Consider the following 17,053-nt stretch of genomic DNA (forward strand, 5'->3'; position numbering starts at 1 on the left):
CTTGTTTTTTTTTTCTGAGGAATTAATTTCTGCACCTGCCAAACTTTCAAGGATGTTGCTTCCCTTTGGGCATATTTAGATGGAGCCATCCCCTGTCCAGACCGTAAACAGAGCTTGTTATCAGCAGCCCTTACACGTATTTAGCTGCAAACGAATCATTACCCCATTGTGCACAGACCTTCCCTTCCCCGCTGCAGGCTGGGTTTGGCCCTCCCTATGCAGCGTCTGCCTCCAAGCCCTGCTTTAAATGTATATTGTATAATGGATTGTATATGTCTTGTAGTATACATGTAAATGCGTATCTTTGAAACGTGTATCGTGTCCACGTGCATAAGGCTTCTAAGAAAGTACTGCCTAGGACAGCAGCCGCGGTGACGGCCGCGCTGAGCAGCCGAGTGCCTGCAGCCGTGGTCCGGATCAGCCCAAACGGTGTTTCCCCCACCTGGCTGCACATTTTCCTTGTGGTATCGCTGCGGACGTACCCCTGGCTATTCAATTGTGCTTCTTACAGAACACAGATATTAAAAAAAAAACAATCTTTGCTGAGCCGGATCGATACGGTTACGCGAGCAGCAAGACAACGTGCAGTGAGCTGGGGATGGCACCGCCGCTGTGGGCCCAGAGAAACGTCGTTCTGCAAGTCTGCGCCACCCTTCTTTCATTTGTTATTTCAACTTTAAATTAGGTTCGAATTAAACCTTCCTGATAACGCGATTTTTTATAGGGGTTGTAAATAGATTTTTGTATATTGTATTTTTTTTTTAAATTCTACCGCTGTTCCCAAGAATGTTTGTTAGTTTGCTTTCCCCTTTATTTGCCAGCATCGTACCACTGAGACCTTGGCAGCGAAAGTAGTTTTATTGATTTTCATTATCCAGGCTAGGAGAAATGCAAAATATAAACAGCAGGAATTATGACCTTTCTTTGCTTTTAGTAATTGAAGGGTTTACTGGTAACAACATTCCATAAGCAGCGAACAAATACATTCTAAGGTGTTATCAGAAAAAAAAAAGGTTGAAAAAAATCACAAATCAGCTCTCCAGAAATTGTGACTTAAATGAGAAAGTCTTTTCCTCTGGTTCAACTTCATCCCCAGATGCAGGCTGGTTGGATGTCCAGGAATAGATGATTATGTTGCCTGTAATAACAACGACCTTTTAATGTTCTTTTTTTTTTTGAGGGGGGCACATTTTTGGGACTGTAACTTGAACTTAAAACTGAATGTATCCCTTCTGCCCAGTTTGTTAGCGGTAGGAGGTGGTGTTTGGGGAGGATCTTCTTTGGCAGCCGTGGCTACTGATGTCAAGGAGTTAAATGCCTAACGGGTGATGATGCAGGAAAGAGGCGCTGCTCAGGGCCAAAAAATAAAGGTCAAAACTTGTGTTGTCTTGTCAGCAGCAAAAGCAGGAAAAATTTCCTTTGTGTTTTTAGGCAAGTTGCTTAACCAGCCCAAGTCTGCTGGCACGACACACGCGAATCTTCACTGGTGTTTGCCGACTGTTTTGCCATCCCTGGATAAGATCCCCACTGACAAAAATGCAAAGCATTTTCATCATCTTCCTGCAGTTCCCTGTTAAAACAGAGACACTGTAGGGGCCACGGGATGTAGGGAAAATGTGAATTTAGACCTCTTAAACAGCACGTTGCATAGGCCACACAGCAGGTCGCCCAGGGCAGTCGCATGGGCACAAACCACCTATTTCTGTGCTAGTTTTCTCTTTTTACTGTTAGTTTTCTACTAGACTTGCAGGCTGAAGCGGCTCACAGAGGAACCCAAGAGGCAACAGTTGGGGAAGGAGGAAGATGATGGTGGAGCCTCCCCCAACACCGAGCCGCTAAATCTGCTCCCTTCTCGGGAAACCGATACGTAAGCACTGAATATACATCACGGCTACGGACGAGTATTGGTGTAGGAATGCCGTAGCTCGGCGGCCTGCCAAGCGCTGTAAGGCGGTATAAAAACCAGAAGAAACAGTCTGCGGTCGTGGTGTGCTGTGCCCGCCCCTGGGCCCGCGCAGGCATTCAACTAAATTACAGGGCCGATCCCCCATTTCTACTGATTTTCTGGTTTCTGCAGAACTGATTTGGCTGAAAACTGATCTGGAAAAAAAAAAGAACAAGAGGAATCAGCTTTCCACGCTGCCTGGACACACAGCCGCTCGCACCGGCGCGGGGATGGGAATGGAGAGGAGTGAGAGGCCAGGGAGCCCCCATCCTTCTCTGGGGGCAAAGCCAGCCCACAGCAGTGCGGGCCACCAAGTGCAGCATGGTTTGGGTCTGTGCAACAGCGAAAACTGGGGCCAGCTCACTGATAAAGCCAAGCTTTTCTGCTCAGAAGGCTGTGCAGCCTCTGCTCCCCGGGGTGGTCGCAGGTAAAACCCTGATAGGGAGGTGTTGGCTGCTCCAAGACGGCTTCAAAGCAGCCGGGACGGTTTCGGAGTGAACACCCAGCACACCCACAACACGGTAACGGCACCGTGTTTGCGCTGCCCTGCCCAGCCTTCAAACAAGCGCTGCTAGGCCATAAATACCCGGCTGATTGCTCTGCAACCTTTCCTCCCTGCCGTGGTCGGCGTGCGATAATTAAATATGATCTCGGTTTCGGTGAGACGCTTAACGTGCGCACAAAAAGCAAACCCTTTCTCTTCCGCTCAGCGTTTCTGAAACAACCCATCAGTCTGTGCTGTGCCACCATGGACAATGTGCAACCGGCTGCTTGTGCTTCAGGAACGGAGATGGGCCCAAATTGTTTTAATTTCTTCCAGCTGCAGCAGTTGGTCTAGCAGAAGACTCTCTGTCAGCAAACCCACTCCCAACTCCGTGCTCATCACCTGCACTCTTCAGGGCTGGAGGATACAAACTGCCATCATTTTTTTTTTCCCTGAATGTGTCAGACATTGCTTATGAACAGCAAGAGGAACATCCCAGCCCCTAGTTCCACAGTGACTTATGGACGTGGAAGGCCCTATACTACGGAGCCGTGGAGGGAGCGTGGGCAGCACGAGGCCCATCCTGCCTTCCTCTCCCGCTCAGCGAGGCTGGAGACCAGGAGCCATTTCCCTGGAAAGGGAAGCCTTTCCAGGGGCTGCAGCGTGCCTGGTGCAGCCTGTTTCCTGGGAAAGGGCACATTCCCGTTGCTCTGGTGCTCGGGGGGACAAGGCCGAGGTCACTGCTGAGCTCTGCTGGCATGCGGCTCGTATGTCTGTGCGCTTGCACATAAGTGCACACAGCTGGACACGCAGCTCCATAGGTGACAGCTCCAAAGGGAAGCCAGGTCCACGGGCGATGGCTCCGCAGGGCTGCTGGGTGCTGCGCAGGGCCGGAGGTGCTGGGAGCCAGAGGTGCTCGGCCCGGCTTCACCCGTGCCTGCCTGGGGGCGGCCGACACCCGCCTCCCGTCCCCCGTCCCCGCTCCGCGGCGACAGCGACGGCCCCGGCTCCCCTCGCGGGGCCCCGCGGTGTCGCCGCTCCGCTGCGCGGGCGCCGCGCGGCGCCTTTAAGAGCGGCGCGGCCTGCGCTGCCCGCGCCGAGCCGGTGCCGTCCCGCGCGGCGCGGCCCGCGCCTCCCGGAGCGCCGGGCGGGGCGAGCCGGGGCGGGCACAGCCGCGCGGAGCGGAGCGGAGCGGCGCGAGGAAGGAGGCCCCGCGGCCTCGCTGCTGCCGCTGCTGCCCGGGCGCCCAGGCGGAGCCGGAGCCGCCGCGGGGCTCGGCGCGCACCTGCCGGGCCGCCCCCGCCGCCACCTGCCGGGGCCGCGGCACCTGCGCCGCCGCCGCGCGTCTCCGTGGGGCCGGACCGGGCCGGGCATGGCGGCGCGCTGACATGAAAGTGACCGTGTGCTTCGGGCGCACGGGCATCGTGGTGCCCTGCAAGGACGGGCGGCTGCGCGTGCGGGACCTCACGCAGCAGGCCCTGCAGCGCTACCGCCGCGCGCACGAGAAGGTCAGCGCGGCCCGCGGGGCGGTTAACGGCCGGCGCGCGGGGGGAGGAGGGGCGGTTAACGGCCGCCGCGCGGGGGACCGTTAACGGTCGGCGCGGGGGGGTAACGGCCAGCGCGAGGCGAGGGGAGCTGCGTGGCCGCAGCCACAGGGGCAGCGGCTGCCCGAGGCGCTGCGGGCTCCTCGCGCTGCGCCTGCCTGGGGGCAAAATACCCCCTGTGTGCCCCATCGGGACACGGGTGGGCAAAAGGCCCAGGCTGGGTCACGGAGGAGATGCCGCCCGGCAGCTGAGCCACCTTCCCCGGACGGCAAGAGGCAGAGTGAGGCGTCCCCAAAGGTCTGCTCGCTCAGTGGCCACCCTGCCTGGCCGCTCACTCCGCGCAAAGTGGCCACCCATCGCACAGGGGGGTTCTCCCACCACCCCCACTTTGATATGAGGGAGCTTCTAACGACCCCTCAGCTTCATCATGAGCTGCTGGGCCTTCTCAGGCTGCTTAAGCACCTGTGGTGCTTCAACACACTTAAGATGCCTGCAGCTGAGGTGAATTGGGAAGCCTTGAAGACCGTCTTCCCCTTGGCTCAAATTGGGCTCTCTTTGGCTAACAAACTTCTTGATTGACTGTCTCAAATATCCTTTGTGTTATTAAGAAAAGGCTAGAAGACCTCTGCCTTCTTAGGTAAGGCCCTGCTTGCTCTACAAGGCCCAGTAAGCAATCGAGTTGTTTGTAGGGTGTGCATGGGATTGTCAGATGACTTGAGAGATGTTTGGATAAATGCTGAACGTATGGGAGAATAACCCTTCTGGAAGTTTTGAACACTTCTTGAAGGAAAAAAACACCCTGAACTTTGATATTTGGTCTAGGTAATATTTTAAACAAATGATTTTTATGCTAAGTTGTCCTGTCCTGTGCCCCTTTCAACACCATCCCACTCTCTCTTTGTAGGAGGCCAGTGTTTCATTTTCTGATGTGGGTCTATATCTTACCTCTTCCAAGTGTGATTTATTTATTTTTCTGTATAGTCATCTCAAGTTTTCCCATTTTGTGTCATATATAGACAAAGTGGAAACAGGCCCAGTTTGTTCAGAAGTATCCTATCCTCTTGTGTAAGAGCGAATTGGGGGTTGCAGGAGGAAACTTGGAGACTGGAAAGTGACCTAAGCTATGTGAACCTTAATTCATGTTGCTGAATGAAGCCTTGGTGATGTCTTGCTTCTTTCTTGCCTTGTTGTCCCATGGAAGCTTAATAGTTGTCTTGCAGTGGTTTGAGAAATGATTGTTTGATCTATGTGATTTGCAGTGGAACTACTGAAAAAGATAAGTAGACAAATTTCTTATCTTGCCAAGCATTACTGAGAGGTTGTGCTCTTTTCGGAGGAAGAATTTGGGGATAGTTAAATAGATGATACAGAAATGACAAACAATTTTATTACCCTGTAATGTGGCTTCATGCCATCTAAAGTAGTTGAACATGTCTCCTGCGATTTCCATTCTGCCAGCTCTTCCTAAAATTAGATTTTTTTTTTATGAAAATGTAAAATCCTTAAAGAATGGGGTCACTGAAGATCATTTTTAGCTAAAGTCTACTGTGAAGTGTGGGCACGCGATAGAGGGAGACTTCTGAATAGGCTTATGTTAAAGATAACTGAAGGTTTGTTTTTTATTCAAGAGACTTAGAGTCCTTGGAATACTTCCTATGACAGAGTATTGCTGTTTTTATTGGCACTTTAAATGTGATTTTTATTTAATTGCTTTTTAAATTATTTTTAAAGCTTTGAAAACAAAAAAAAACAGAGTGGAAAATGGTATTATTAAAGTATTTAAGTATTTGGAGAAGGGAGGGAAATTGATGGAACTTTTTTCATAGTTGCAAAGTGGAAAATGAAAAAAAGTAAATTAATGAACTTATGGAGTTGTTGTCTTGTTATGCTAGTCTGAAGGATCTCCAAAATGTACATGATATGACTTGTACGCAGGGATACTTCTGGAAGCAAAGCACTTGAGTTTTGTTACTGCACTGAAGTTATTTGATGAAATTCCACTGCCTGATAAAGAGGAAGATGTGAGAATAAAATACTTCTTAGTATGTATCATAAAAAAGATTTTTTTATTATTTCTGTTGTTTATAAAACTAGCAAGATGTGTAATTGGTCGAGAGCACTTAGTTCTTTAATTTTATAGTATATTTTTAGTGCGTGAGAAATGTCTGTATTTTGTTTCAGTGGGTCTTCTGCTAGGGAGCTGAGAACTTGGCAGGCATTTCTTGGCTGGGTTGCACTGGTGAGGTTTGATCATGAAGACTCTATTGCTGCCATTAAATAAAATACTAAGCTGTTTTTTTTAGCTGAAAACCAGTCCCTGGTTGTCTTTTGCTCTTATTACAGAGTTTAGCAGGGAGTTGCAGAGGTTACTGTTGTGCTTCCGGATGGGCAGATGTTGCCTAATTCATGGGAGGATACAATTAACTGTCTGGACTCCTGAATTGTTATCGTTATTACAGAATCATGGAAAATTTCTGTGCTTTGGAATTCCATGGTGTAAGTAGTATTAGATGTTTAAGTAAATGTTTTGTTAATCACCTCCTTTTTGAGAATTGCCAGTAGATTTTCAGATAAGTTACTGTTGTCATCTCGGAGTCACTTGTTTCAGTGAAATAAACTTGATGGAACTTGTAAGTCATAGAATCATAGAATGCTTAGAGTTGGAAGGGACCTCTAGAGATCATCTAGTCCAACTCCCCTGCATACGCAGGGTCACCTAGAGCACGTGGCACAGGACTGCGTCTAAGCGGGTTTGGAAGATCTCCAGAGAAGGAGACTCCACAACCTCTCTGGGCAGCCTGTTCCAGTGCTCTGTCACCCTCACTGTTAAGAAATTTTTCCTTAAGTTCCTACGGAATTTTTGATGTTTCAGTTTCCGGCCATTTCCTCTAGTCCTATCAGTGGCCACCACTGAAAAGAGACCATCCCCGTCCTCTGCACTCCCTCCCTTGAGGTACTTAGATACACTGATTAGATCTATCTGCTTCTGCTTCTGAGGTACTTATATACACTGATTAGTCACTATCTGCTTCTGTTGCTGTTCTGTAATGGGAAGGTTTCCTGCTGGCAGGTGGATAGGGAGTGTTTCCTTGTTGTCAGTTCGGTCCCTTTCTATTTCTTGTAGCCTGGTGCTTTGGGGCTATCTCTAGTTACGGTTCTCTGCTCGAGTGAGGGCTGCCGTACTGCAGTTACCTGCACTGCTGTGCCTGGTGCTGCTGCGCTGGCTTCCTTGTGGCAGCGAGGCATAGAGCCTGGGTGAGTCCTAGCTCAGCTGTGAGACCAGCCACTTCCTTGGCTGAGTGACCTGCGAGAGAGAAGGGCTGGAGGCTGCCCAGCAGTGCTTTGGTTACAGCGCTCTGGGGTGCGGGCACCCCAGATGTGTGCTTGCTTCCCCCCGAGTAAGGGGCTCTAGTGAACTCCTTTATTTGCAACTGGAGCTGCTAGCTCCAGCTGGCTGGGATCTTGCTATCTCCAAGGTCTACAGTGTTCTCGGTGTCTCAGGGGGTTGATGCTCCCTGAAAGCATGGCTGTGAGACTAGAAAGTGAAATCTGCAGTGATGTCTTCCTAAAGCTGCAGTGAAACTTACCTTTTTCCTGGGAAAGGTAGAGGAAACCCACTCTTCCAGCTGCCTGTCTGTTTGCATGTTGCTGTCTCTACAGGAGATGGGCGAGCGCTATCCCTGCTTCAGGCTGCTCCTGTTTGCATGTGTGCTGCCCACCTTGGTGCTTCATTTGAAGTGGCTGCTTTGGCTCTCTCCAAAGTCTAGCTCACAGGAAACCACTGGAATGAGAGGGGCATGGCAGTCATGTTTAAATGACAAAATTGCGTATCAATTTTGTTAATCAGTTTAAAATTTGCCGTTTTCACAAGTGAAAACTCTCAGTGGGTCTTAAGACTTCGCCAGCCTTTGCGGGCCTCCAGGTGGGAAAGCTGACCCACAGCTAAGGAAACAGTAGTTAAACCATCCCACTCAGAGTTGTAGCGGGCATTTTAGTGGTATTAGTTTCCACTGGTGAGAGTGTGCAGAAACCGACAGGTGATCCTACAAGGCTAATGATAATTATTATTCATAGTCAGATTGAGTTGGAAGTATAATATAGTGGCCAAGTTCATAGAACAATAATGAATTTTGACCGGAGAAAAAGTAGTGGTTTGTTCAAGTTGTTCCAGTGATCTCAACACTAGGTGCTAAAAATATCATTAATTCTTACTGATATTTTTCCTTTTCTTTCTGTTCTTTCCTGCACCACAATATGACAATTGCTGATTTTTGGAGCAGTTCACTGCTGTTGTAAAGCAGCCAGCAAGCAAGAGTACTAAATGTTCTTCTTGCAGTTTCACTGAAAACAGAGAGGAGGAGGGGAAATAGAAATTTATTTTGAATCAAAACTATGCTTGCAAAAAGCTTGCAAAAACCACAGGTTTCTTCTGAAAATATGTATGGAAGGTCTTGAAAGAAACTTTGTTATTACACAAAACAAAAATGTTTGTATTATTTAGCCTTATATAAAGGGAGAATCCTATAATTGTATAGCACTTTCTTCTTGGATCTGGACTTCAGGCTTTGACTTTTAATTTTGTCCTTCTTTAGCATGGCAAAGTATCCTATTTTATGCTCTAATAGGAATGGAATTAGTTCATAATCTGTGTTTTATTCAAGCAATTCTAAGATCTGTTTTAAGTAATTTTGCTAGTTAATGTTCTTAACTGTTCTTTTCATAGAATGCTTGAGGTTGGAAGAGGCCTCTAGAGGCCATCTAGTCCAACCCCCTGCACACGCAGGGTCACCTAGAGCACGTGACACAGGACTGTGTCCAAGCAGGTCTGAAGATCTCCAGAGAAGGAGACTCCACAACCTCTCTGGGCAGCCTGTTCCAGTGCTCTGGCACCCTCACTGTTAAGAAATTTTTCCTTCAGTTCCTGTGGAACTTTTTTGGTGCTTCAGTTTGTGGCCATTACCTCTAGTTCTGTCAGTGGCCACCAGTGAAAAGAGGCCAGCACCATCCTCCTCACTGCCTCCCTTGAGGTACTTCTAGACACTGCTCAGGTCCCCTCTCAGCCTTCTCTTCTCCAGGCTGAACAGGCCCAGCTCCCTCAGCCTCTCCTCATAGGGCAGATGTTCCAGGCCCCTGATCATCCTTGTGGCCCTGCGCTGGACTCTCTCCAGCAGCTCCACATCCCTCTTGCACTGTGGAGCCCAGAACTGGACACAATACTCCAGATGTGGCCTCACCAGGGCTGAGTAGAGGGGCAGGATCACCTCCCTTGACCTGCTGGAGATGCTCTTCTTAATGCACCCCAGGATCCCGTTGGCCTTCTTGGCACAAGAGCACACTGCTGCCTCATGGTCAACTTGTCATCCACCATGACACCCAAGTTCCTCTCCACAGAGCTGTTCTCCAGAAGGTCGGTCCCCAGCCTGTCCTGGTGTCTGGGGTTATTCCTCCCCAGGTGCAGAACCCTGCACTTGGCCTTGTTGAACTTCATGAGGTTTTTCACCGCCCAGTTGTCCAGTCTGTCCAGGTCCCTCTGGATGGCAGCACAGCCCTCTGGGGTATCAGCTACTCCTCCCAGTTTCGTGTCATCAGCAAACTTGCTGAGGGAGCACTCTGTGCCTTCATCCAGGTCATTGATGAGTAAATTGAACAGGACTGGACCAAGGACTGACCCCTGGGGGACCCCACTAGCCACAGGCCTCCAACTAGACTCTGCACCGCTGATCACCACTCTCTGGGCCCTGCCATCCAGCCAGTTCCTAATCCATCTCACTGTCCACTCATCTATTCCACACTTCTGGAGCTTGCCCAGGAGGATGTTGTGAGGGACGGTGTCCAAAGCCTTGGTGAAATCCAAATAGATGACATCCACCGCTCTCCCCTCATCTTCCCAGACATTATTCCATCAAAGAAGGCTATTGGGTTGGTTAAGTGTGATTTCCCCTTGGTGAATCCATGCTGACTACTCCTGAGCACCTTCTTGTCTTCCATATGCTTTTCCATATTTGGCTCAGAATTGCTCTATAAGATATAGCATGTTAGCAAGCTTTTAAATGGTCTTGGAAACTGTTATATTTCAGTAAACAACTTGATTACCACTTTTGCACTCTTCATAAACACCTGGGGTACATCTGGGTTAACTGACCCTTGTATAGGAAGAGAGATCTTAAAAGTAGGGGGAGAGAAGAAAAGGGAAGGAAATAATGTATTTCAGGAACTTCTGTACAAAGCAAATTCCCTGTCCCCCAACTTAACAGTGGTGACACTGTTACTGGAAGTAGCTATTGAGTGGCATAGTTTCAGATTCTTGAAGAATTACTATATGAATTACGTTGTTAGTATATAACTGTCTTTAATCATAGAGAAGATGATCTTTTGGCAATTTTTTTTTTCCTCCTGTCTCAGTGACTTCTGGAACCTGCGCTAATAGCAATTAGTTTTTGTGTGTATTCCAAGGTAGGCAGAGTTACAGCTTGATGATACTGGTTGGAATCAAATGTATCAGTTAAACATGGTGTTCTTAAACATAGTGATTGGCTATGCAGCAAACTGATGGGTATACAAAATCTCCTAGTTAAGGCAGGCAAGAAGAAATTGACAACTTAAACGCTTAAATAGGTTTTCACATTAGATTTTTTGTGTATGCATGTCTTGGATGATAGCTTCATAGAAACAGAGATGCTTTTGATCTAGATTTCTAAGAAGTTTGAATACATATTGTTTTCATAGACTGCTAATTTTGTTTTAACATCCTGATTTGTAAGCTGAGTAAGAGTTTAGTAATCAATTAGTACTGATCAGTTGTCAAATCATGATTTAAAAGCTCTGGTTTTAAACATTTGTCCAAATACTAATGCAGTGTGAGGCACGTTGAAGGTTTATTGTGAAGCACGTCCACCTGTCAATCACTTATTTATGTATCACTATTACTTTGACTATGCCTGTCCTGGGAAGGGCAAGTGATCCGTAAGCCATTGACTGTGACCTTCTGTTTATCTGCAGTTAATTAATCTGACTACACAATCCTGAAAAAGTATGGTTAAGAAGCGTCTGCCTTTCTTTCATGTTTTAAGGAAGGTGTTATAAAATCTGCTTCTATTCTTCATCACAATCGCTGGTGTAAAGTTGTTATATAAATATAATGAGGTTTTTCCTGTATAGTCCCATTTGTCTCCCAGATCATCTTTGTCAGGTTCTGGTTATTACTGAATTGATATAATCTAAGAGACAACAAAGCTCTTGGAACACCATTTAATGGTCACTACCATTGACCACTACTGGCCATTAAAGCAGTCATGGAAGGCAGCCTCTGAAGAAAGCAGTACTGATCTCTCTGTAGAGACTGCTTTGCTCAAGAGAACAAATTTAAATCTGCTTCTATGAATGCGTGGAGAAGCACTTTAAAACCCGAAATATAACTTTCATTTATTAATTTCCAGCTGAAGAAGCCTCCTGCAATATGACAATCTTAATGTTCAAAAAAAAAACCCAAGAACCTTCTGGCATAGGATGGAACAGAGATACTTTTGCTCGCTACATGAAATGCCATTTTAATACTTTCCCTAAGTAGTTGAGAATAGAGTGTTATGTTCTACTGGCATTTTATTAACATCTTAATGTTTTTGTTTTGAACACACAAATGTTAGAAGTGTTCAAAGGAAGAATGCCTTTCAGTTTGTGTTAGGTGACTGTGTTTTCTTTCCTACTTGTTGGGTATGATAGGTCAGCTGAGTTACTCCGCACTGTGTATTCTTTCATCGTGCTTCTTCATGGAGCCCAGCTTTCTTTTGGCTTTCCTGGTGTTCCTAAAGTAGTGAGAGCTGCAGCTGTCCTAGGTGTAAAAACCTATTGCTGCCATTATTGAAAACACCCATTAGCACTATATTAAGATGCCAGTGTTCCTTCTTCAGCATGATGATGCCAGAGGGCTTTAGCAATTGGCATGTTGAAAACAGGCTTTGCTTTGTGTTTTTATGCTTGGTTTTTGAGTTTTACTTATTTGTATAGCTATGCCTTTTTATGTCAGAGAATTAGGTTTAAATAAAAATGGTAGGCTCATGTAAGCTATCTGCTGATAGAAATGGTCCAGAAATTCCACTGGCTACATAAGGCCATAAATATATTGGTTAACCAAGGAAGTTGTTTCATGTGAAAGGCTTAGCAAATCAGCCTGTTGCAAGGGCTTCTTGAAAATAAGTCTGTGCAGTACTGATGTAACATCCTCTTTTTAAAAAAGCATCATTTGTTCCTCTCAGGCTGTATAGGTGTTCTGTAACTCTTATCGCCAGCAATTTGTATTTTTGTATATGATTACTTTGGTAAGTTACATGCAAGGGGAAAAAAATCAAGATATTGATTGCATTGGATGAGACTTTTCTGTATCACTATCCTTACTTTAAACAGGAAGCATATGTGACTTGTTTCTACAAATTTTTAAATCTGTCTAGTAATTGTGCCATTAAGTGAAGTGTAGTAATGTCTTAATTTGTCATCAGATTGTGTGTGATTACTCTGGTATAAGCCTGTAATTTTTGTGCCATCAGTATATCCTTTCAGAGCTGATGACCATGCTTTGCTACGGCAGGTACCCTAGATCAACTACAGTGCTTGAGTTTGTGGCTGAGGGTGCTCCTGAATGAGAGGTTTAGGCAGGTGGCTCTTTGATTTGACCCGAATGCATTGGCAGCAGATATTGCCCCACTGACGCCTCTTATTTTGATGCTTTTCTTTATTGCTTATGTCAGTGAGAAAGCAAACTACAGAATGCTCGAATGACCACTCTTATTTACAGCCTGTAGTTAAGATGCCATTTGCCTAAATGGTAGATAGGGGGAAGCTGAATGCTTGCCTGTAGTCTCATGAAGACTGTGATATTTGGGGATTGCAAAACCTAGGGTGGTCTGTAACTGCTACCAGCTGGCAGTTGGATCTCTTTTTGAGGCCAGGACTGTGACTTTAAAGGTGAGACATCATCAAGGCAAATGCTTTTGCAGTACAGCTTACAGACTGCCTTTCAGATCACCAACAAAATGCCAGCTGCTGATAAATATTGGGGTCTACCCTCCCTGTGCTTTCCTTTAGAAAAACAGAGAACCGACTTAGCTGTTTGGTTCCTCTGTTCATCCTTTCTTCCCAAATCCGTAGAGGACCTTGAGGTTATTTTGGAAGATGCTGTTTCACTATGATTAATGCATCAAGAGCTAAACTATTTTTTTTTTTCTCTCTCTCTCTCTCCAAACCTGGATATCCTAGTTAGAGATTTTCTGCGATAGCTGTAATCTTTTCTTTTCTCCTGCTTCTTTTAATTTGAGTGTCAATGTAGAGTCATTCCAGTTCCAAAGAGGTTAGAAACTAGTATGCCTCTGAGTTTTTGAAGAAGTGTGCATTTTTTTTTTAAATGTGCTGCATGTCCTGTGTCCTCTGGAACAGGCTTTGAGAGCACCTGTCTGTTGACAATCCTAAGGTGGAAGATTATTCCTTTTAGTTTAGACAAGGATTTATACTTTCAAGTTAGTTTTCAAGTGTTGTTTTATTTTTGGTTGCTCTATTTTCATGCTCTGGATGTAGTTAATAGGGATAAAGCCATATAACGCTGCTGTTTTCCTGTGTATTGGGAATCTTAGTATTGCTGAATGTAAAGGTAGCATTTACTTCAGTTCTTGCAGATATTATTTTCTGCTGAATACAGTTCTTGGTGGCCTGGCCTGGCCTGTCTGCCATGAGCTCTGTATAAACTGGCCAGGGTAACTTTTAATAGTTCCATGTGCTCTTGATTGGATGATGAATTTGATGGATAGTATTTTGAGTGTTGCAAGGCATGGAACAGGCTGCCCAGAGAGGTTGTGGAGTCTCCTTCTCTGGAGATCTTCAAACCCGCTTGGACACAGTCCTGTGCCACGTGCTCTAGGTGACCCTGCGTGTGCAGGGGGGTTGGACTAGGTGATCTCTAGAGGTCCCTTCCAACCTTAAGCATTCTATGATTCCACTAATGCTCTCTGCTTGCCAGCTTTATCATTTTTGAGCTCAAGCCAGAAGTGAAAACAGCCTGCAAACTTAAGCTTTGCATTTTGTAGTTAGTAGGGACAAACTACCTCCCTATTGCCTAGTCAGACTCATGTTGTCTAAGCCCACAGCTCCTGCGTAGAGGCCAGTTGCAGAACATCTCTTGTGGATTCATGGCTGAGTAGCTGCCAGCCTTTTCTAATAGGGCTTTCTTCAATTGTTCAGTCAGGCTTTAGATAAGTTTCCTGATAGTTCTCTTGATTCAGAAAGTATCTTGCTGGGTTTCTCCCATATACTGAACGCTGAAAAGCTAGGGCAGAAGCACAGTAGTGCAGAGGTAAGAAAGGCAATTAACAGCTTAGTTCATGGCTGTCTGTTCGTAGCTCTTCTAGGAGTAATCCAGGGATTCTGCGGGTCTGAGGTGAGCTTGCAGCTTTGCAGTTGCTCAAGCCTTTAAAAGGCTTAGTCACACCTTTTTTTTTTTTTTTTTTTTTTTTTTTTTATGGGCAGTAAGGCTTATGCAGCTGTGTAATGAAAACTTGCACCCCTAGGTCTCCCTCCTGAACCAAACCAGGAGTCACCTGGAGCAGGATAGTGAAGATGCAGAAAGAACTGGTGAGAGATGAAACTGAAACGTGGCATGACAGTTGTCTAAGAGTAGCCTTGTCACAGCCCAAGTACAGAGGGCCATGAAAACTGAGGCAGTAAGTACTGCTTTGAGGCCTGGGTGAAAGCAATCCTTCCAGATGCAACTAGGAGACACAGGGGATTTCAGGTATGAAGAAAACCAGCTAGAAGAGTGAAAGTGAGATTAGGTGGGACAAACACTTCCTCTGTTGATCCTCAAGCCTGGGTCATGTTGTCCTCAAGGCTGTGTCATGTTATCTTCTAATCTGGATAAATTTACTGCTTCTTAGTAGTTTATTGTTCTATTGAGTCAAGCTTGTGGTATTAAAATACATCTTGGGACTTTGCATGCTCTAAATCATGTATTTCTGTAAAGAGGTTTGTTCTTCTTTCAGCTTATATTAAAATGATGAATGACTTCCAAAATTTTTTGGATGTACTACTACTGAAAATATTGTTAAATATTTAGGTACATTTTTAGGTATGCATTTATAGGGCCAGATCTTCCAACATATTGTGTGCAGTATTTAGAATTGTTAGTTCTAATTTACTCCCCTACTCTTGATTTGCTGATTTCTTTTAAGAGTGGGGTGGGAAAAACGCCTTGCTATTTCTTGAACTGTGAGATAGTCCAAGTGAAAGCCCATTTGGGAGCTAAGAGATAGGTAAAGGAGACTTCTTTGCCCTTCTTTCTCTCCCCTCCGTAAAGTCTCTAGAGGGCTTGTATTAGAAAAAAATCAGTATTTTTGGAAATTTCACTGGAGAAGACACCCTTCTACATTAGTCAACTGTCTTATGTATTTTAACCTCTGTATAAAGTTGCCTTCAAATGATGCTGCTTTAACTCATGTGATGCTAAAAAGTTAGCTAAAATAGTGATTTTTTTTTTTCTTATGGTATAACACTTTTCTGTTGTTGTTCTTCAAATTAATAGACTGTAGTAAGGAATTGTCAACAACCTATTGGATTACTTTCACAAAAGCTGATGCCTGCATGCTGAAAGGGAGTTCTAGAGCTGAGAAAATATCTGCTTTCTTCAAGTCTGCCAAAAATGTGATTTATTTTGTCCTGACTCACCAACTTCAATTGTGTTTTCTTTAGGTTAGTCATCCTGTTGTGGTTTTCTACAGAAGTTGGCTTTCTCTAAATCCCTACTCCTCCCTGTTCCATTCCTTAGGATAGACTGGAGCAGTTATCTGAAAAATACATCAGTTAAAATATGAATTGGATATCAGTTAGAAGTCAAATACTGTAATTGTTCATATAGTCTGTTTCTGACAGTTGCATTATCTAACAAATAAGGTATTGATTCTAGCTGGGAACTTGTCTGTCCTCCTTTGCTTCTCCTATCTCAGCCTCCTCTTTGCTGTCCAATACAAAAAAGATAGGAGATGGTTCTCCTGAACCAGATCTAACCATATCTTGTGCACGTGGGAAGGTTTGCTGAAATCAAGGACTGCAGGGAGTTAAGTCTCTATTCCTACAGAATTATGTCATTCTGAAGGTTCAGCTGCTGCCACTTAACTTTTTTTTTCCTTCTGATTGTAATAAATATATCCTGAACAATTGCTTCAAGAATGGCTGTTGTGGGATACAAAAAGAAAGAGTTGGAAACTTGAAATAGGTCTATTGACAGTGCAGATAGTGAGAAACCCGACTCTGCATTAGCAGTGGTCATCATGCAGACTTTTAAACTGCTGGGAGAGAGGAGGATAATTTTTTTTTTTTTTTTTTTTTGTGGTGGTGGGAGGAAATAGATCCACAGAGAAAAGGAATCCTAACATTAAGGACTATCCTCATGATGATCATTAACACATAATCTGTGATAAGCAAGATGACTTAGCACTCAGAAACCAAAATAAGTCTTCTGTCTTAGTATTTCAAGAATAGTTATCTGAATAGCTCACATTCTGCTACCGATAGGAGGTGTTAACTTTTTCCTTGTAGAGTGTGGGGAAGAAACATTCTAAAAGCACTCTGCCTTTAGAAATAGAAACACTAATTCTGAACTTTTGCTCAAAATACTTTACAGCATTAAGGAATGCTTGAAAAAAAAATTACTTGTTTTTTAAATATATTGCTCTTGGAGGGGGGGGGGTATTTTTTCGTTCAGTCTTGTGTTCTATGTGATCCACTTATTTTTCCAAACTGCTGACAAACCAAAAATCACTCTAAACTCTATCTTTTTCATACGTTTACACTTAAAGTAAGGTGGATGAGGGAATGTATCAGTGTGACTCCTTGACTTGAATGTGAGGAAAAATGGTAGTTTTGGCCATCCTCAATCCACTTTAGATCGTGTGTGTTGTGAGGGAGTAATTGCAGCAGGACAGAAACTAAAGGAGTAGATTGGCTTTTCTACTTTTTCACCTCCATTTAGACATACAGTTTTGAAAAATGAAGTGCTGAAGGTAGACTCTATCTTCTTTCTTATGTCTCTTCATTCCCAGGTCT

The 17,053-nt window shown here is 45.0% G+C and overlaps 1 protein-coding gene across 1 annotated transcript in view; it reads left to right on the plus strand.

Annotated features, from left to right (window-relative positions):
* The first annotated feature begins 3,780 nt into the window (after window positions 1-3,780).
* PARD3B (par-3 family cell polarity regulator beta) overlaps window positions 3,781-17,053 on the plus strand; it is a 354,457-nt gene continuing 341,184 nt past the window's right edge. Inside the window, exon 1 of the mRNA XM_088523731.1 lies at window positions 3,781-3,937. Coding sequence (XP_088379857.1) covers window positions 3,818-3,937 — 120 coding nt within the window. The 5' untranslated portion in view covers window positions 3,781-3,817. The remainder of the gene's footprint in view (window positions 3,938-17,053) is intronic.

The sequence above is a fragment of the Tinamus guttatus genome, unplaced genomic scaffold, assembly GCF_059628265.1.
Source record: "Tinamus guttatus ecotype Peru unplaced genomic scaffold, ASM5962826v1 Tinamus_guttatus_pri_ptg000197l, whole genome shotgun sequence".
In the NCBI taxonomy this organism is placed as follows: domain Eukaryota; kingdom Metazoa; phylum Chordata; class Aves; order Tinamiformes; family Tinamidae; genus Tinamus; species Tinamus guttatus.